General features: G+C 35.6%; 1 protein-coding gene across 11 annotated transcripts in view; it reads left to right on the forward strand.

The window, feature by feature from the left end:
* stxbp5l (syntaxin binding protein 5L) overlaps positions 1-22,191 on the forward strand; it is a 259,708-nt gene that overhangs the window by 182,562 nt on the left and 54,955 nt on the right. For 8 of the 11 annotated variants that reach the window (XM_015363844.2, XM_015363849.2, XM_015363846.2 and 5 more), the window contains exons 8-13: positions 5,768-5,891; positions 10,486-10,564; positions 11,058-11,212; positions 14,833-14,905; positions 16,623-16,770; positions 19,078-19,148. In XM_015363844.2, coding sequence (XP_015219330.2) covers positions 5,768-5,891; positions 10,486-10,564; positions 11,058-11,212; positions 14,833-14,905; positions 16,623-16,770; positions 19,078-19,148 — 650 coding nt within the window. The remainder of the gene's footprint in view (positions 1-5,767; positions 5,892-10,485; positions 10,565-11,057; positions 11,213-14,832; positions 14,906-16,622; positions 16,771-19,077; positions 19,149-22,191) is intronic. The other 3 variants (XM_015363845.2, XM_015363855.2, XM_015363856.2) reach the window with 1 other exon arrangement.

Here is a 22,191-nt window from a genome sequence, read left to right on the forward strand (position 1 = left end):
TGCCACAACATCTCAATTGGATTCAGGTCAGGGCTTTGACTAGGCCACTCCAAAGTCTTCATTTTGTTTTTCTTAAGCCATTCAGAGGTGGACTTGCTGGTATGTTTTAGATCATTGCCCTGCTGCAGAACCCAAATGCGCTTCAGCTTGAGGTCACGAACAGATGGCCGGACATTGTCCTTCAGGATTTTTTGGTAGACAGCAGAATTCATGGTTCCATTTACCACAGCAAGTCTTCCAGGTCCTGAAGCAGCAAAGCAGCCCCAGACCATCACACTACCACCACCATATTTTACTGTTGGTATGATGTTCCTTTTCTGAAATGCTGTGTTACTTTTACACCAGATGTAATGGGACACACACCTTCCAAAAAGTTCAACTTTTGTCTCTTCAGTCCACAGAGTATTTTCCCAAAAGTCTTGGGGATCATCAAGATGTTTTCTGGCAAAATTGAGACGAGACTTTGTTCTTTTTGCTCAGCTGTGGTTTTCGTCTTGGAACTCTGCCATGCAGGCCATTTTTGCCCAGTCTCTTTCTTATGGTGGAGTCATGAACACTGACCTTAACTGAGGCAAGTGAAGCCTGCAGTTCTTTGGATGTTGTTGTGGGTTTTTTTGTGACCTCTTGGATGAGTCGTCGCTGCGGTCTTGGAGTAATTTTGGTTGGCCTGAAACTCCTGGGAAGGTTCACCACTGTTCCATGTTTTCGCCATTTGTGGATAATGGATCTCACTGTGGTTCGCTGGAGTCCCAAAGCTTTAGAAATGGCTTTATAACCTTTTCCAGACTGATAAATCTCAATTACTGTTTCTCATTTGTTCCTGAATTTCTTTGGATCGCAGCATGATGTCTAGCTTTTGAGGATCTTTTGGTCTATTTCACTTTGTCAGGCAGGTCCTATTTAAGTGATTTCTAGATTGAAAACAGGTGTGGCAGGAATAAGGCCTGGGTGTGGCTAGATATTGAACTCAGCTTTCCAAAGATGCGATAAACCACGGTTGATTTGTTTTAACAGGGGGGGCAATCACTTTTTCACACAGGGGCATGTAGGTTTGGATTTTTTTTCCCTTAATAATAAAAACCTTCATTTAAAAACTGCATTTTGTGTTTACTTGTGTTATCTTTGTCTAATATTTCAATTTGTTTGATGATCTGAAACATTTCAGTATAACAAACATGCAAAAAAATAAGAAATCAGGAAGGGGACAAACACTTTTTCACACCACTGCATATAGGAAGCAGGCTGTAATGGGTTTTTCTAATAAAACTTTAAAATCATTTAATTAAAAAAATACATTCTTGCATTAATACTTTTATCAATACTTGGTTCTGAAGGGCATTTCTAATAACAGATTAGAATCTGTTCATATTTAAATATACACAAATACATATAGTAAATTAACATGCTAAATGGAAGACCTAGATCTTATGCATGTGATGTGTGGGATGTGACTTTCCCATTGAGAGGTAGTATTGTGAAAAATACCCCATTTGGCTCAAATTTCAGGCACAATGGTCTGGCCTTGGGCCAAGATGGCCACATGTTAAATGGGAAAAATGGCAAAATGAGGCATAGCTGGTCAGAATGATGAATAGTGATTAATAAACTAAAGGCTAAGTATTGTGCAACAATTCTTAACCTGTGTTAATCAGGGTGAATGCCCCTTTGCCTCAATCAATGAAGACAGTGAAGATTTAGTGGGTAGTGTGCATAGAGCCAAGAGCAGCATTGCAGGAAGAGGACAGTACAGTCCTCCCTGAGAGGTCACCAATGAGGAAGAGCTAGCATCCCCAAGGTCTAAAAGATGGAGACAGATAAACTGGATTTTTTTTTAATTGTCAAAACCACCTTCCACTTTTTTCTGGATATTTATTATTAAAGTACATTTGATACATCACTGCAAGGTAGGTTTTTCTGATACAAGATCAACAAGAGTCAAACAAAGTCAGCCACTAATTTTAAATAGAACTCTTGCTTCAACATTCAGAAACATGTCTCTCTCATTAATAGACTGGACCCTCGATAAGATCAGGCTTATTAAGGTCCAGAATTTGAAAGTTAAGTAATCAGTGTTCCTTTGTGAAACTTCTGCCTTCACATCTTTTATCTTGCCTATATTTTTTTACCCTTGTAATTTCGAGTTTCATAAATAATGGTAGCACTTCATTGTAGATAATACTTTTAAAAAAGGTGCAATATAAGGCTTCCACACAGGTTGCACAGATGCAGGAAATACAGATTTAAGTAGTCATAAGCTGACAGGTTCAACATGATGACAAATGGGAATTTGGGATCAAGTTTGTGGGAAAATTAATTTTGACTGGAATACAAATATAATTGCTTCTCAATCAGGTGTCAATTCTGTTATGTAAATATATAATGTATATACAGTAAAGGCACTTCTTATTGTGAAAAGAATCTTCTCACAGTGAGCAACAAGGTAAATATGGAGTCATTTTTTTTTTCAGTTGAACATAAAATACATTCTGCACAGGTCACCACCAGCTTTATACGGAAGGGCAGTCAGCATACTTTTCTATTCTAAACACATTTCATTGGAATGGACTAAAACTGAAAAGGGCATAGAAGGGTAACAAATGAGTTTCCTTCATATCTTTCAGACAATGAAGCATAACAAATACCCCTTGATGTTATTCTGAGGCTTGCAGTGCTGTTGCTCTACTGCTTATGCAAAAGAAAAATCGACTGCGAAATTGAGTTACCTGGGGCATTTACCAAACACTAAGTTTCATATAGATATTAAAAAAGGAATAGCAATAAGAACATAAAATGATTGCTAAAAAACGCAAGCAAAAAATATTCAGGACCTTTGATGGACCCATATCAGAAAAATATGGATTAAAAGTTTGCCAGTGAATGAAATGTGTTTCCTGCAGTGCATCATTCTGCTTGTCTATTGTCTACTGTTATATTCCAATATAAACGGATTTCAATTTTATGTAATACGATTGTTAAATATCATGGTATTTTTTAATTTAGTTGGTGCTCAGGCTAGGATTAAAGTGACAAAGTTGTTTGTCATATTCAAAAATTGTTAAAAAGTTTTATAGTGCATGTAATTTTCCCAATTTTGAGGTACAGTAAACCATGTTTAAGAAGATTTTCTCACATTCTATGACCATCAGTCCTTATTAATGTTATATTTTGACTAAGTTTTATCATTTGGTGTTCATGTTCATAAGTAAAGCATCTGCCTTTGTGTGTTAAATCAATGTTGCCATTCATATTATCATTCAGGGGGAGGTCTCAAAGGTTATATTAATTAGTGCCCTGTCCTTTCCAAAAGGGACACCCTCACCCCCAGAATCAAAACAGTTGAGAGTAGTAGTTAAGCAATCAGTTAAAAGACCAAACTAAGTAAAAAAACTGATGTCTCTGTTGTGTGGGACACCGCAATCCCATGTATTTAAAACCACTTACAGCTTCCTTAAAGAGGCACAATTTAGGGAGAGAAAGAATAAAGGAGGGATCAAGCAACATGACAGGAAAGTGAATTAATGACTACAAACCATCTTCACTTCTAGATTCCTCAAAAGCTACCTTTGTATTGGACACTGAAGGGAAGGGAAGCAGCAATCAGGAAAGATAAGAGTGTTGATGGTGCTGAGGCATGCTCTTTAACGGTGGAGTTGAGTGCTGTCCATGGTGCTGAGGCAATATTCTACCAGTGGTGGTGGATTCTGAAGTATTTCTTTCTAATGGTATAAGTGGATGCTGTCCGTGGTGCTGAGGCATTGCTTTTTTGCTCCGTGAAGGGATATGTTAAGAAAATATGTATCTTCTGAGCTTTCTGGAAGTGGTTTAATAGTAATCTATAGTTCTGTGTAGTCTTTAATGTCTGTGTTCTCAAAAGAGCTTAAACGTTTTACAAATCGATGATTTGTAGAGAGGATGATTGGTAGAGTGCAGCTTCCCAACTCTAAATATTTCCTTTGTGCATTTTCCTACAGTATATACTCTTTTGACAGCCTTACTGGATATGCAAATGTAATTGCTGTTGTAACAGTGGTCTGTGGGTCATCTGATTAAACCCTAGAGCGGGAACAAGTAAGATAATTAACAACAGCAAGGCATAGCAAACAGGCTAAACACAGTCCAGAATCATGATAGTCTCAAATAATCAGGGTCCAAAGCCAGGTTACACAGAGTGAAAACACAAAGAGAAATTCACAAGGCAAGGTTGGGAAGGAACAGAAATTTTCATAGCATGAGTAAATCACAGTTCAAAGCAAAAGGAGAATGTTTGTAGTGGGGGTCGTAAATCCAAATGAAGCACAAGTCAGTGAACTACAGTAGGAATCCGGGGATTGAGAGGCTCAGAGTTAAATGGATGGAAGAGGTACAGTATGGTCAGCTGCCAGGGTAGGGCTAGCCTGCTGCACAGTGCTCCTGTGAGGACAGGCATGACAGAAAACGCCTGAAAGGTTCCTTCTCTTCTATGAACTAATGCTTGTATAAGAAATCAATACCAGCAGTTTGTTCTAGTTAATAATGTATGCACACACCTATATTCATGTGTGTATACCTTACTATTATAGAATATTATGTATTATGTGTATTTTTGGGAACAGTCACACTAGATATAGAGTAGCAGCCACTATATAATGGGTTTTTGGTTGTAAGGGACGCACTGAGAAACACTAAACTAGCCACAAATCCACACAACATGCAAATTGTATTCATTGTCTGACATAGTTTTAGGTTGCAATCAGTAAAATAGTGTTTAGCCCAGCTGATGAATTGTAGAAACATGTCATGGTTTCACACTTTTCTTTCATAGTATTACCTCACTGTCCTCAGTTTCTGTTACAAAAACAAATTCTAATCCTAATTAGATTGAAAGAAGTGTTCATCATAGTTCTTGTGTTGCTAAATAAGAAAAACTTGTATTTTCCTTTGTTATACTGTAATGGTTAAACACTGACTGCATTTAACCTGTTTTTATGAAGAATGTTAAAAATGTTAACCTTGTTTCTTATTTTATTTATTCCATGAACATCTTCCCTTTAACTCTGTAGAATATAATGTACCCTCCATTAAGTAACAAAGTAAATCAAAGTCATATTAAAAATACAAATGTTTAACATAAAAATGTTTCTTACAGTTCAATCAGGACACAAAGGATGCTGTATATTGTTGTGTGATCAACAATCATTTAGCAATTAAGCTTACTGTCAAAGAGAACAACATTATTTAGTCAAAATTTGCAGTTTTCTTTCTGCAAAGCTCTCTATACATCTTAGTATATTTAAAGGCTATATGTTTCTCTATATTTCACCCTATACATCTTGTATTTTGTGAGGCACTATATTATGAGGGTGCCGAATATTTCATGGCCGATGTCAATGAATACAGAATACACAGTCAGAATACAGGATGTTGTTTAATAAAAATATATCATGTTAATTGGGCAGTAACATCCTTGCTTTGTATATAAAAGCATCAGTGAGCATAAAATTGTTTTAAAAAATGATTGATCTACTTGTGCAATACATCCAAACTACAGTATCTTCCATACAGAAAATACAATCTTTAGTGAGGAGTTTGTACTTTTAATATAATGCTTAAGATTTATAGAAAATTGAAAATTGATTCAAGTAAGCAAGATCTGCCAAATACCTACTTATTTGTTCTAACTCTTCTTGCCTTTGCCTTTATGGACTTTAATTACATTTCTTATGCATTAACTTCTGTGACTGTTTTTAAAAAGTTGTGTTTTTCTGTCATGTTCATTTTGCATTTTTAGGCCATCCACTCAGTCAGCTGGCATCACGAAGGCAAACAGTTCATGTGCAGTCATTCAGATGGCAGCCTGACCACGTGGAGCCTGAAAAACACCACCAAGCCCATCCAAATCACATTTCCACATGGTAAGCGCGTGGCTCTTCTGGATGAAAACGAATCCGCTTCAGTTCAGGTTGATATGCTCTTCTACAAAAAATGTGCATGATTCCAAAGTTCTCCAAATCTGTTGTATTTTTCCATAGTGAAGAAGACAAAATTAAATCTCTTACTCCTGATGAGACGAGTAAAATATATTTGATCTGTTTTATTGAAATTATTTTTTACAAAAACATATGCTCTTTGAACTGTTTTAATCGAAGTCCAGTCACAGAATCAGAAAATACTGTGTTATGAATAGGACTGAGAAATGCTAAGATTAGATGCATATAGAATTTTTATGGATGGAAAAGAAGGATCATTTTGTTTTGTGTTGTTTATCTGAACATATTATGCTCATCCTTCAAATATAAATGTATTATATAATTAAATTATTGAATCTATATGCAAGTTATATCATTGATGTGCAATTTCTGTGATTTTTCTCTCGGATATTATTTGTCATAAATGTTAAATAAAGAAACCTTTATGTTCAGAAAGCGGTTTGAGAGAACAGTATATGACTTGTGTACAAAGACAGAAAATGAGAGAGTGTAAAGAGACAGCCAGACAAATTTTAAAGATGGATTTATATGGGACATGATTTTTCAGGATGGAATTCAACCAGTCATTAGAAGTGACTCGATTTTACACAGGCATCTGCTTCGACAGTGAGTGGCATCATCAGCTAAACTTGAATTGAGCAATTTAAAATAAATCTAGCTGAGTTCACTTGACATATGGAATAAAATACAGATCAAAACACAGAGCTATGTCTGCCAGTCACAAAATTCAAATGAACCCACACTCAAATCTCAGGCTAAAATAACATTAATTCCATATTGTTGTAACATAAAATTAGGTTCAGTGAAAAACATATCTCACAGGAATTCCCAAGTCCATTTATAGAATTAAATTACAGCCAAACCTAAACCTAACCCTACCATTAAAATTTGAAAAGTGAATAAAGCCCAAATTTACCTTAAATTAGACTGAAAGCCTAACATTCTGGGGGATTCTAATAACGCAGCAGTATTTGCAGCTTGAAGCCTGATCTCATCAGGTCCTAGTAGCAAGGCTGGGCCTGATCAGCATTGGAAGGGAGCCCTCTAAGGAAGCCAAAGTTGCCTCTATAAGTAATATAAGTTGTGTTGGTAGACTAGTATGCTTTCCCATCCCATGAGGATTTCCAAACCCAGAGTCCAAGTACGACACAGCTTAGTGTCTCCAGTTGTACAGTCCTTCAGATGAGACATTAAAACCAAAATCCTGACTACTTTTTGAAAGAATTAGGATGTTAATCCTACATTGACAGTAGCTAAATTACACTCTGGGCAAGGAAAATCTCTTTCCTCAATGTTTCCTTAATTCGAGTGGTAAAGCTATTACACCTGATCTGATGTGTACAGGGTCTTCTGGTACTACTCGCTACATATTTATTGATAAATAAAGTTGTGAACCCCACCTACAGTATACCCTATGTAAAGATCTTAGGGATCCTTTGGGATACAGAAGCACAATGAAATGTAAGTAATATTTTATATAACGTATAAAATATTATGCATGTTTTAAACCTTATTATACTCGTAACCGCAGTCTCATCCACATGCTACACTAACTCAAACCCAAGCCCATGCTAATTTCTTCTGTAGGGAAATTAATGCTTACAGTTAAGGAGACTAAAAGATATGGAACAAAGGTTTATGATTAAGGTATAATTAAGTTCACATCACTAAATCAGCCACAGCATCCTACAATGACCCCTACTGAGTCAGCTCAGCACGACGCTAGGGAAAGAGAAGCCAAATGGAGCTCAGTGTCCCCGTGTGCCGTATCTTGGTAACCCCCATTGATTAGCTTCTTTCAGGTCTAAGAGAGAAGCAGCTGTGAGGTGACATTTTAACACAAAAACTACATCTCAAGGAAAAGAAGACAAAAGATTCAGTGACCTGTCAACATTTTCCACAGTTCTTCAACCTTTAATTTAAAGACTGAACACTTGGTATTTTTTTTCAGATTTCAGCCTTTAAATATATCGGTGTAATTATTTTCTCTGTTGAATAATTGGGGATTGTGGATAAATGTTCTACCCTTTATGGTTAATTAAATGGATTATAAATACCTAGTTGATACCATTGATGGTATTGATGACACCACAAGGTAATATTGTCCAACAAACAATATCAATTAGACCTAACTTTTCTCTCCTTTCTTATTATTTTTGTATATATTCTTATATATAATAATAATATTTATTATTATATAGTATAACGTGGTGTTTGGTGATAATTTAAATAACAGTTTTTAATGCTTTTCACATCTCTTTAGACATTACACTTTAGTTTATGAAACTTTACATGAGATTTAGGACAGTCTCCACACTACTGTGTAGGGAGAAGGCCTATTATTTAACTTGGAATTAATTGATATTACGTATTTCTTACAATCTTTGTTGAGGCCAAACAGCTTGTTCTCTGTCGCAGGAATGTAGCCAAAGAGGCCTCTCCTGTGATCTAGAGGTCTTTGCATGTGAGCAAGTGAGGGAGATGAGCTTATCTTTTGAATAAGAATCTCTCCCAGGACAGTCCAGATCCATTGTCAATATTCCTTTAAGATGGCACCTGGATGTATAGCTGAAGGATATACTGTAGGCTTATCTGAAAATAATCCTAAAATTCAAGGCCCGTGGTCATTCATCCAACAAGATGACAAGCCAATCAGGGACCTGCAGGGTATGGGTACCCACTCCACCTTGTAGCTTCTTGACCAATTGACCAATCACCAACTTAGTTTTCTCCAGTTAAAAACTGGTGCATCACCTCTAACAGCACCTGCTCTCTTCACCAAACTAACTGGCTGACTGACAACAGAACCATGTGCCTGCCATAGTTTCTATCTAAACTTTTTCCTGAAGCACTGAGTTAGAGGGTGAACCTGAAAAGACAAAACTCTGTCAGAACAGAACTCGATCTAGCTTGCAGCAGGACCTTGAGACCAGCTAGCTACCACAGTGCATCTGCTTGAGACGCAATTTGTGTTTGACAAATTGATCACTGGTCCCTGCTTCAAGTCTCCTAAATGAGGAGGATTGTAAAAGTGCTGATCTTTGGCTAGGGCTGGTGTTTCCTCTGCCAGATGAATTAACAATGAAGTATTAAGTATGCTATGCCTTTATGTTAATCAGTTCATTTAATTGGATTTTGAATTTGTCCCAATTACTGAAACATTGACTTGATGTCTGCAGTATGGGTCTCAGTCCAATGTCTGAATTGGTGCATTTACTAGGAAGCTTGTGGTTGTCAGCAACACAGTTTGTGTGTTGTTTTTTAACTTACTTATTTGTACTGTATATGAATAGGGAATTTAAGTGAAAAATTGTACTAAGCTATATTGACTGTATATAATAGCTTAGTTTTTCACAAGACCTCAACCAGGCTTTTACAGAGTAGCATTCTAAAGAGTAATTAAGAAATCTGTATAAATACGTCAGAGACAACTGTGGCATCTCAGGTGTTTAAAAGTACAGTTAAACAACACTCTTTAACATTGTAATAACACACAAAAGATTGTATGTCATTTTCTTCCATAAACAAATAAAGGCTTTTTTGACATACTTAACAGAAAGCTTGATTGTCCACACTGAAAATCAGATTGTCAAGTTACTTCTAATTTGTTCCAGCATTTATTTACTAAGGAGCGTATCTGAAAAAGACTTGATTCTGGACTACACTTGTGAAAACAGCTCTATCTGCTGTTTGTGAGCCTGGTAGGAAATGACAAAAGTGTTTTCTCCTACAATGATGTACAGTAATTCCTACCAATGTAAGAATGGCAGATGTCTAAAAATTCGTTTCAGAATGTTACTGTATGTTATTGTCATTTTTAAAACCTTTCTTTCCCAAAACAGCACAAACAATTCTTTGATCCCATGGACAAATAGACTGTTCTACCTTGTTTAAAATACATTATTTACAGAATCAAATCCAATATATCCAGAGGTCTTTTGAACATAACGAACTTCGGTTTATGGTCACAGTGGCTGTGGAACTCTTGGCTGTGTAAGCTAAAATGAAAGACCAGCTTTGATCTGAAAGTCCAACTGCCTTGAGTGTGAAGCAATGTGCCATTTCTATGCTTTACCCAGTACAAAGACTGGGAACACACTTTGAAAACTGAATGGAATTACTCAACATATTTACCCGGGAGGTTTGACCTTCAGCAGGTTTATAAATGATTTATCCCCTCAAACAGAAATTATCTTCTCCTGTAAATCCAGTCATGATAAATAGCAGTGGTTGTCCTGCTTGCTTGCCATATGACTGATAAATCTAACAGACCCCGCTGAGCTGTGAAACCCCAGGGCAGTTTTTTTTCTTTTTCACTGATCTAACGAGTTATCAGTTTGAAGGAAGTGGTCCCCTTTTATAATTTATTTTTTTATTTTGTGACACTAGACATCAGCAACAGTCAATTCCAGAAGCATAAACAATATCATTGTCATCACAAAGTACTGTATGTTATGCAAAACATTTCAGCAAATAGTCATTATTTGTTTTGTTATGTTCATAATTTCTCTCGCCAAAGGGAAAAATCCGCGAGATGGGAAAAAACCAGAGCCTTGCAAGCCTATCCTGAAAGTGGAGTACAAGACATCAAAAAGCAGGTGTTTGTTTCTTCTTTTTGCAGTGTAGACTTCAGGGCATGGTACTGTACATGATGCTTTTCAAGCTTTCAGTACCCCTTGTACTTTTATATAGTATTTCTGTTATTTGTATACAGGATCCTTGTACTATAATTTCATTATAAGCATATACCTATAAATTTGAACAATTCCCATATCATGTACTGTATATGAAAGTGTGATATATAGGTGTTTAAGAAGTCCGTACATGCTCCTTAAACAGGTGATCCTATAGTGGATTTTAACGTACACAGCAAAAGGTACTAAGGTTCTTGAATACCATTTTTAGTGTCAGTCATATGCTGGCAGAATGAGGAAAGCATATTGATTTTTTGAAACATAACACGATAGCTTTGCTTAGCATAGAAACAGCTCTTGACAACATTATTTAATTTTAGGATGCTGTGCTACCTGAAATATTCTGGAAAATATTGGATTACTTTCAGCACCATAACATCTTCATCTTCTTTTTCAGTGAGCCATTTATAATCTTCTCTGGAGGTCTGTCGTATGATAAAGCATGTAGAAGACCCAGCCTGACAATCATGCACAGCAAATCGATAACAGTGCTGGAGATGGATCATCCTATTGTGGAATTCTTAACCCTTTGTGAGACTCCTTATCCTAATGGTAAGAAAGTATGATTCTTCAACTAATTTATTATAGTATGTACTGTATACTGCTTCAGAAGCCATTAACATGCTTCACAGTCACCTATCCTTCATTAAGCCTTAATCAATTTTACAGGTAAATCTTTATTAACTGGAACAATCAGAACTCCTCTACAACTGGTGAAAAAAATTTAGAAAGTAGGATTTATAATGAATGAATGAGACGGTGTGGTCTGCCAAGTTTGGATAAAAGTTAGACATCTAAGCATACATATACTTCATGCATGTCTTTACATCAAAGGCTCAACTTACAACCAAGGCCTATTGTTGAAACCTTATCACTCTTCATAAAGTGCCTGGATTAAATAGTTACTAGCAGTAAAACTTGCTACATTTACTGTACCACATTTCTAACTTTTCATATATTTAATATGTATGGAGCCATTGAGAAATAAGAAATATCATTCTGTCATTCGTAGATTAACTAATGGGTTTGAAAATATAAAATGTTATTTTCTTCAACCAGTCAACCAGTCAGTGTAGGCCATTCACTTAAACTCTAGAATGTACAGTATATGGTTGCACTTGATTGATTCCTGAGCAGCAATATCATTTTCAATAACATGGTGACCAGTACACGATATTCTAAATGAAGCCTTACTAATGCATTACATATTTTAATATAACATCCCTTGATTTAAATTATACACTTTAAACTACATATCCTAGCATTTTGTTTGCTTCCTCACAGTGTCTTGAAAATGTAAGTGAAGTGTCAACATAAAAACCTAGGTTTTTTTCTTAAGTAGCCTCTTAATTAAAGTTATATAGTTTTCAATGGTAATAGACATAGTAGTTTGTGTTTTGGAAATTGTATTGTGGCCACAAAGAGACTAAATGTAAATCACAGCTCAGTTTTAAATGCCATGTCTTAAATCTTCAACAAAATAAACTAGGTTTGGGATTATCCTGCCATGTTCAGGCCTTCATCTGGTAACATTAGTACATGCAGTTATCTTGCTAGATGTACTTTTTTTGCATTTGCATTTATATAATCAGTCTTGGCACAAATGCAAATGAGGACTATATGGAGAGTTCACATGGTTGTGAATTACCCTGTGGGGAAGAAAAAAAGATTTAATTAGAATTGAAAAATAGAGAGGGGTATCAAGGGCAGCACACAATCTCTTCAAGACAGCAATCATTACGATGTTTTATTAGGAAAGCAATAGGAGGGCAGAGTGACAAAAATGCAGGTGGCAGCTTAAGGTCAGTCTGCTTGAAGTTTAAATTCAGTGCATACCTGGCAATTTCAGAAAACCACAGCAATTGAAATGAAGCCCTTGCACTGCATTTTTATAAGAGGTTTACTGAATAAATAACAGTTTTATAACTGAACACTTAAACTGATGCTGAAAAATAGAAAAATATAAAGATTTATAAACAATCGGCCTTAACAGCAATTGTTTGATTTTTTCGTATTGCACATAGGAATTAGTTCACTACAAATGACACATAACTGAACTGTAACATTTCTGTTTTGTTCTTTTTCTTGTTTCTTTTTGTATATTTTGGAAATCCATCATCCTCAAAATGTTTAGAGCAAAAGGTCATACTGACATGTAATGCCAGGGCATCCATTTTTAATAAATGTATGATTTTCATTGTAGACTCCTTAAAATCATTGAACAAATAAATCAAACATATACTGTATATTCACATCAACAGTAACTGGAAAATGACAACAAAAATAATTTGTGTGCAACTTCCTGCTGAGTAAACCTGATTATATCTCTTGGATGGTCCCACCAGTACACTCACCACACATCAGCTATCAGAGGGGAGGAGAACATACTGTAGTAATGAAGCCAGTTTATAGATGGGGATTATTAGGAGTCTATGATTTGTGAAGGCCGGTGGGGAATTTGGCCAGGACACCAGGGTAACACCCATACTCTTTTGGAGAAACACTGGGGCATTAGGACCCACACAGACTGCAGGATGAGTGCTCCTTACTGGTCCCACTTACTGTACATTTCTTCCAGCAGCATCCTGAGCTTTCCCAGGAGGTCTCTTATACAGGTACTGACCAAGCTCACACTTGCTTAGCTTTAGTGGGTTGCTACTGTCGTTGTGAGTTGCAGGGTGTACTGTAACTGCTGGCTGAAAAGTAGTTTCTTATGGATCTATGTTGCAACAATGATAACACATTTTCCTGTTAGGTATAGGTAGTATAAAAAGTATTAGATAATAAACACGGTGTAGTTTACACAATATTTCTTATGTTACTTACAGAGAGTATGCAGTCATTTTATATTTACTAGATCTTAGTAATATTTCAATACAATTATTCTAGCACTTTTCTGGGGAACACCAGAAAATATTTTAAAAAGGCGAACACAACCAAGCATGTAGAGTATACACAGAGGTATTCCTATATATCACAACAAATGCTCCTGGTCCCAGTACTCATTTATTGCATTTTAATGCCTCATAGTATATGTTGGTAAAAGTGCCAGGAAAAAATATGTATCTGACTTTCACATTTGTAAAGGAATGTTCTACTTTATACAACAATTTTAATGAACTAGCATTGATCATAATCCAGTGCATCATTCACATACACAATTTCTCCTGTTCATTAAACCTGCATTGATCTGTACTACCAAAACATCTGCCTTTACCATCATAGCTTCCACACCTGAATGTCTTCCTCAGCTGATTATAATGGATTAAAAAAGACTTCTCATGGATATGTCAGTTCTGGATTTCAGAACAGAAAAAAATGGATGCCACTTATAGTTTATTTCTGATTTAAACAATTAGTCATAAGATAGGAGGTAGGCATTTTCCCTTAAATGAGGTCTTTCCTCCTTTAATGAAAGATTCCATGTATGATGGGCAATTCAATTTTTTTAAAATGTTGTAATACGCTGGTTTGATTTGTGTTATACAAATCTGTATTTTCCCTCAAGTTCAACTATTTAACTCTACGATAGCTTCATTTTTCATTGGAATAGCATTCCATTTCTGTTTTACTCCTCTTTTCACACTCATTATTATCTTCAGTTGTCCCAATAAAAATAAAAAAATCCACTTGTCTCATTTCTAGGATATGTTGTTTTAACTTTTCACCATTATGTTTGTGCTGAATCTGATAAGCATGTGTCGTTATTAAGGTTATTTGGCTGACACTTTTATCCAAAACTCTTTACGTCAATTTACTGTATGTACAGTAGCAGGGCATTTTATTGCAGCAGTCTGAGTCAAGAAGGTTACTCGGTGGCAGCAGCTGTGCCCTGTCTAGGACCTGAAGCTGCACCTTTTAGTTACATGTCAAGAATTCCATCCTCTCCTCCACACTTCTACCTGCTACGTCTAAACATGTGATCTGTTGTGCTTATACTATTGTACTGTGTGCTTATTTCTTGAGTCAAATATCTGAGATTTGTTTCTCAGAAGACACTAGAATCATAGGAGGGGAAGTGGAGCTTGATTGTTCAGTCTTGCATGCCAAGACTAATCTTACACACATTTTCTTGCAGGAGAGAACAGAACTTACAGTATGGATTCTATAAAAGTTATGTGTACAGTATATTACATTAAAACTGGAGTGCTGAATCGGTGTTTCTCTTATAGAGTTCCAGGAACCCTATGCTGTAGCTGTGCTGCTTGAAAAGGACTTCATTGTTGTGGACTTGACACAAAGCACGTAAGTATATTGAGAATGATTTTGAGCTGCTCACATTTGCTCATCGTAGAAAAATCCAACATTAAAATCTAAGAAGGAACGTTAATACAGGGAATACGTTATAACAGTTTTGGAAATGAAACAATTAGATATAATATTCTAGTTTGTATGATAAGTCCTTCTCTAGAGATATTCTGTATGTATGCATAGTTAGATGTATTGTACATTTTTTGCAAATCATGCATCTGTCATTTTATTTTCTGCTTTTGTGGCTAATTTATATAAAGGTACAATTTTGAAACTGACTCTTCGTGGAGTATTTTTTAGATTCACTGTGTCTTTCAAGGCTGTACATACTGTAACATGCAGTGTTCAGAAGAACATTAAATACCATGTTCTGCAAAACAGAGAAATCCTACCTGGACTGAATTAAGCATCTATGTGTGATTATCTTGGGATTATTATTACCACAGGATACTGGGCTGAATAAACAGGTTTCCTTCTGCCAAAACACTCCATCACAATCTGTCTGACTAATCCCAGAGGGACAGAAACAGATTAAATCTAACAATCTTCTGCACTTCCATTTCAACATTTAATAACCAGCAATCATCACATCGCAAAAGCTGATTTGGCAAGTAAATGGCAAAAACAGTTTTCAAATCATGTCAGTCCCACAGATGTATTGGTACTATATTTCTTTTATGTTCCTTCCCTCACATTGGCTCTGAAAAAAATAAGTAAAACATTTGATATATTTTGAGTTCACTGTGCTAGTATTAAATTGTCTGTTTCAAATAATCATTTTACAAAATATAAATGGCCTATATCGTGACTTTAATGCCTGAATAGTGCAGTGGTCTAACTTCAGTTAATTGAAAATTATCAGGATGAATTGGAACAAAGGCAAAAAATGAGAGACAATAATACACAATAAAACTAAGGAAATAATTTCCCTTGTAAGAAAAGAAAACAGAAGAAGCCATGTTCATGGGTCCCAGATATTGATTTTCAATCAATTAGTGTCAATCTTTCCTGCATCCATTACACCAAAACTATCTCATAGCCTGTCTACAAAGGCATGCATATATTATATTACTGATGGCCTCTGTTATCTTTTCATCTGTTTTTCAACTAGCTTCCTAAAATATAATATATATTTTATCTAATATATAAAATAGAATTATATTGAATAATTTTTAAGGGAGAATGAAAGCACAGATTTTTTAATTCAAATTGTCCCTTATATTTTAGTGTATGTTTCCTCCTTGTTTGTTGAATGCATTGTTTGCTGTAATTGTGCTTTACCACACCTGTCAGTATGGTTCAATATTCAGAAGGATTTCTTTTGTAACAGATTAAGTATTGTATTTTTTAATATAGATAACCTTACATCAAACATCTCCAACCAGGTTTTATATGAGTCCTGATCCAACAGGATCAGGACAACATTATATCACAGATTTCTAAATATTTTTAACGCTTCCCTTTTCATCGGTGGAGCAGGAAATGTATTAAATTCAGAACGTTTGAAACATTTGAGAAAATATTAGTAATAGTAATAGACCAGAGTTCTCTTTATTGAACAGATTGCACACTTAATTAATCTTCCAACAACGTACAAGTGTTCCAAATATTAAGAAACAGGTAACCTATGATTTAAACTGGATTGGTGCTTTTTGAACCAGGCTTGGACAGCCTTGGCTTAATGTCTTTTTGTTTTCTCCTTCTCTGGTAGCTTTCCTATATTTGAAAACCCATACCCAATGGATATTCATGAATCTCCAGTTACCTGTACTGCATACTTCGCAGATTGCCCTCCTGATCTGATCCCTGTTCTATATTCAATTGGTGCCAAACACAAAAAGCAAGGCTACAGCAATAAGGTAAGTGTGGAGAAGAACCGGTGAACACTGTGAGTGCTGAGAACTGAACAAGAGACCGATCCACAATTGCTCAGAAAGACAATTACACACGTTATTTACTTAAAAAAACATGGAAGGAAGGTTTGATTTCCACCAATTCTAAGGTTTATTTACATCAAGCAGAAAGAACTGATGAAGTAATTTACATCTAGAGTAATGGACTTCTGGAAGAAGCCACCCATACAGTTTTTGGAGATACTGTAGTGTCACAGACTGTGAAATTTGGGTGTGAGGCCACAGGTGTTGGGGACTTTGTTGACTTAAAATTTGCATAGAATGCTAAGTGTCTCCTAAGATTGGTGAGTTCATCTTTCTTCTTTTCTTGAGCTTCCCATTGATCAAAGGTCCTCCTTGCACAGGCACTTGTCAATTAACAGTTCGGAGGTCTAACTGGGTCTCACACTGAGAGGTGGGCTTTAGAACAAGGTACCAATACACAGCATCATTACACCTGGCCATCTGCATGCAGCCAATCAATGAGCCCTGAGCAGTTAGCTCTGCCCATATCCAAGACATCAAAGGGACACTTTCACCCTCTACTCCCCAAGTCCCCAAATTGCTGTGTTGGACCCAGGAGAGGACTCAGGCACCAGAGAGCAGGCACCAGAGACCAGAAGGCCCCAGCATTGTCTTCCCACTTACTAACATTGGACTGAGAAATATTAAAGTGGGAGGGAGCATCTGGGACCATGTTGTTCAGGATAGCTGAGAATGGAGGGGGATACCTAAGCCTACAAATATTTTTTTCTTTGCGGTGGAAGAGGCACACCAGGAGATGTTTTTAGAGAACAGCACAGCTGGACTACTCCCTCTGGGACACTGAGCTTTGGTAACTAGGGTCAATGGGTTTCATGCTACCCTAGAATTTGTATCTCTTGGTGATATTTATTGTGTGACAGGACATAATAAATATTGTGTCCTATCACACAATAAGTATCTCCAAAAAGTATCTCTAAAATCGTTCCTTTGCAGCCTATGCATGCTGACACAGCTACCTACTTGAACTATAATAAATATTGTAATTGCTAGGTAATAAAATGGGAAAGTTCACAGGATTTCTGAGTGTGTAAATGAAATATGTTCAAATCAGGCATTTTTGGACTAAGTTTAAAATTTATATTGAGTCTTGGAGAACAGCCTACTTAGCAAAGCACATTTTACTACAGTATTGACATCTTTGAGAAGTGTTTATACATACTGTAGGGCAAAATCATTATAATTCACTGAATTACTGTACCAGTCAGGTTGTTTTTTTTCCAGAAATTATTCCCATGTACTTTTCTTTTTACTATTGCTTAACACAAACTGTACCCTTGTGGATTCAGAAGAAAAGTGGAAGGATTAACTAATACAAAAGAAGGCTTTAGTTGCCATCACCAGTCTTCTTATCTCCCTGCAGCTCTTGCTGTGAAATAATCATTTCAGAGTCTCTGGTTTTTGAGAGTTACACTTGTGTGTATTATTTGAACATCATTTATGAGGCTTTCAATTTAATTTATTTTTAAATTCTATAGCTTCGGAAAAGAAGTTCTACAAAGACATCATAAGATGTCCTTATATGGAGGTAGTTCAGTTATATTTTGACCTCAATGGAAGCCCACATTTTTATGTTTTCTGGTAAACGTATAGCATACAGTATCCATTGCGCCATAGTTAAAATGTTAACCATGTAGTAATTTAACCATACAGAGTACTGTCATACAGTACATTAAACTTCTACTTAATGTAGTTAGGAGTCTAGCTGCTAGGTCTAATGCCTGAAAGGTCTTACTATCTTGACTGTAGCATTTAAGTGTTTCTATAGAAAAGGTGTAGCTTCCCAAATATCCTCCCCTTGCACAAAATACAAAACCTCATCACTGATGCCATTTATTTAAGCCCTTCATCCAAAGCTAAAGATATTGGATTGATCTATTATTATTATGAATGAGCTTAACATTATATGTTGATGTTCCATTGCTTGGAAATAAATCAATGATTCAGCTGGCTTTGTCCTATATATTCTATTCATGACACATGGGATATCTCTGCAGTTACTGCTTGGAAAGTAGATTGAAACACTGTACACAAATGTATAATGGAAGGAACTAATGTCAAGAATGATTGTGTTGATCAGTATCTACATTATCAAGAAAGTTCTGCGGCAAATCCTTTCAGTTTGAGAAGCAGTTGATAGGACTGAGTCTTTTGTCTATGAAACAAATACCAGAAAGACAGAACTGTGAGTTATTCTTCAGTTCAGACTTTCTAAAACTCTTATTCCATTAGCAGGAATGGCCTGTAAATGGAGGGACATGGAACCTGGGTACACAAACATACCCTGAAATCATCATCACGGGGTAAGTGTCTTATCACTGTATCATTGATCCCCCCCCATTATCAATTAAATCATTCAGAAAACAGTTGCTGCAGAATTCTGTAATGTGATGGTTTAGGATGCTTCTGGACAGAACAACCCAGTGTTATACGGGTTATATTTTTATCAGCCTTTTTCAAAGCAACCATTTATGTTGGGATATCTGCCACAGGCCCCTTGCATTTTCATATGGACTTACACAGCAATGTTTTCAATGTTTAAGTGGGGAACTCAGCTTTTCTGTTAGATCATTATGATCATTACAGCTATTAAGAGTGTTGAATCGCTGCCATTTTCCTTTAGAGTAAAAAACAGCAATATTCTTGAAACTGAAGATCAGAGACTTAAGCACTTAATTTCTTATTATTGTGATTTGTTTCTTTGGAAAGCATCTTAATGAATATTCACACTTTGACTGTTTGTACATTAAAATGTCTTCTGTCTGGCTCCTTATTGAAAGGTGGGTGCTGGCTGTTAGAAACTCACCTGCACAAAATAAAGGGTTGAATTTGTAATTGGCATGACAAATCTCTTTGTAAGATTGTTTCTGCTGGAGGGTGAAAGAAATAAAGAAAATGAGGCCAAGTTATGTACAAAAGAAGTTTTTGTGATCAATATCATGCTACAAACGAGGTATCCAAGAGCAGAATTGGAATTTTCATCAGTTTATTACCTATGTGGTACAGTATACTTTTAATTTTGCAAATGTTTGTGAGTTTGCTCCTACAGAGTCTTTTGCTTTTATAGATTTATATGTTTTAAACTTGTTTGTTACTTTTTAGTCATTTTATCTATGAATGCATAAAAAGATTAACTTAATCACATTGATAGCAACCAGTTCATTAGTCAAACCAGGCATGGTCTTTGTTTATGCATTACCTAATATCACAACTATTTTTACATATTCTTAGTCAACTGATTTTGGTGGTTTTGGTTCAATTGAAATACCAAACACAGAGAATCTCAAATAAATGATAGACTTGTTTTGATAAAAACAAGTTTGCTTACAGTAAATGAAGACCTTGACTGCAACTTGTAGAAATCTCTAATTTCAAGAGGCAAATCAATGTGAATATTGTGTAAAAGACTCTTGTTATTCAAAAACTGACACACTCATTGAGTCCAGAAATCCAAAAGTTGAATTTGTCTACATTTACACATTAAGACTTTTGAGGTCTGGAGCTCTGCAATTTCTAGCTAAAAGGCACTTTCCTCAAATCAAAAAATGTTCTTTGCTTTTGCAATACCCATATAAAGAGATAATAAATAGATCAACAGTAAATCCTTTGGAATCTTAGAATTATACATTTTTATTTAGGTTGTTCATGAATTCTTGCACAATGTTCGTCAGTTTCATCTAGCACAAGCAAGCAATATCAGAAACTGCAGCATCTTTCCTACTTGTAAGATTTCAGGATTCTTCTGAGACATACAACATTTTCAAATGAATACCTAGCGGTGCTTGCACGGCCTTGGAGCTTCAATTTGAGAGAATCCAAGTGACCTGTAATTTCACACAGAGCTACCTGTAACAAAAGAAGAGCCTGATCCATAAGGAATTCACAGGCCTCATCGTTCTTTTGTTATGAAATTCTATTATTTCTTTGTGAAGAGTACATAAGCACTTGGACATATGCCCACTTCTTAAACAAAGAACATTGTTGTATCACAGCAGGTCAGTGTACTCACTTGAAGAACTTGTAAAGGTTTTTTAGAAAAGGCAATGTTGTAAGATAGAAATGTGTGCACAGTAGGTCACAATATACAATATCCATTTTTCTATGTTCCCAGACAATTTAGGATACAGGACAGTCTGTTTAATTATGCTGAGTGGTGTCTTAAAATTAAAGAATTTGACATTCTTGTGAAGAAAATGTGAAGAAAATCCCTCCTCTTTCATTTTTATTGAGGGGCATTCATCTGTGACAAGCAAATATACCTTCTGCAGATATAAACCCTTTTAACTCTATGGTTACTTATATAAATGAGTTTTACAGCTTGCAGGCCAAACTAGAAGCATCATTTGGCCACATTAGACCTGTCTGTTGATTCACAGGTTCACTTTCTAAATGAGAACTGCAGTTATAACTGGCAGACACACATTAATATTTTGAAAATGTCTTTTCTGAAAAAAAGAAAAAAAAACAGATCACTCCTAATTGGAAATTTAGATTTTTTTTCTAAATTAGCTGTGTGTGGTTAACTGGTATAGTTTTACCAACATAGAAACATTTCACAGTACATACATATTTAATTTATTGTACAATACTATTTATTTAAAAAGTTAATTTTGCTAGGGTTAATTAATTTGATGCTTTAATGTAGTGCATGTTTCCACTTGGTATTATTTAATATTTTGAAAATTCGTGTATTTACCGTATGTGACCAAAAGTTTGTGAAAATTGGTATTTTAAATTGATTTTTTATCTTGTGGTCATATGTAATGAGAAATCACACTTCAATTCCAGAGAGAACTCCTGGTAACAGGGTGTGCACATGAATCCAGGTTGTGGGATTTTGTTTATATTCATCCTTTGTCTTGAAAGGAAGTGAAAGTGAGGGAAAATGCATGACACATATAAAACAAACTGAGCTTGAAGTAGGACTGATTGGTTCTGGCCCTGTGGTGCTGAGAACAGTGTGACCCTCATACCAGAGTGGGCAAAATGAATCAACTGAACGCAGTTGAAAGATAATCACCATGGCAGCCTTTAAACAGGGATAGCATCCCCAAATCTCTGCTGGCCCAGTGCTTGTCTTCTTAAGAGCTGCTTAAAATTCCTTTTCAATGCTTCTGCTTCCAGATTTAAATGAAAAAATTATGTAAAACTGCTTTGGAATTAACAAAATGAACTTGGGTTACCATAGCTATTCAGATATTTATTTGATATATAATTCAAGTACTGTGGAACTACCCAAAAAGAAATAATGTTTTAAATATAAATATATACAGTATAAAGCAACTTAATTATCAGGTAATTTTATGATTTGCCATAATACATTGAAGCTTTTTGTCAAATTAAGTA

Source organism: Lepisosteus oculatus, chromosome 15 (assembly GCF_040954835.1).
Source record: "Lepisosteus oculatus isolate fLepOcu1 chromosome 15, fLepOcu1.hap2, whole genome shotgun sequence".
Classification (NCBI taxonomy): domain Eukaryota; kingdom Metazoa; phylum Chordata; class Actinopteri; order Semionotiformes; family Lepisosteidae; genus Lepisosteus; species Lepisosteus oculatus.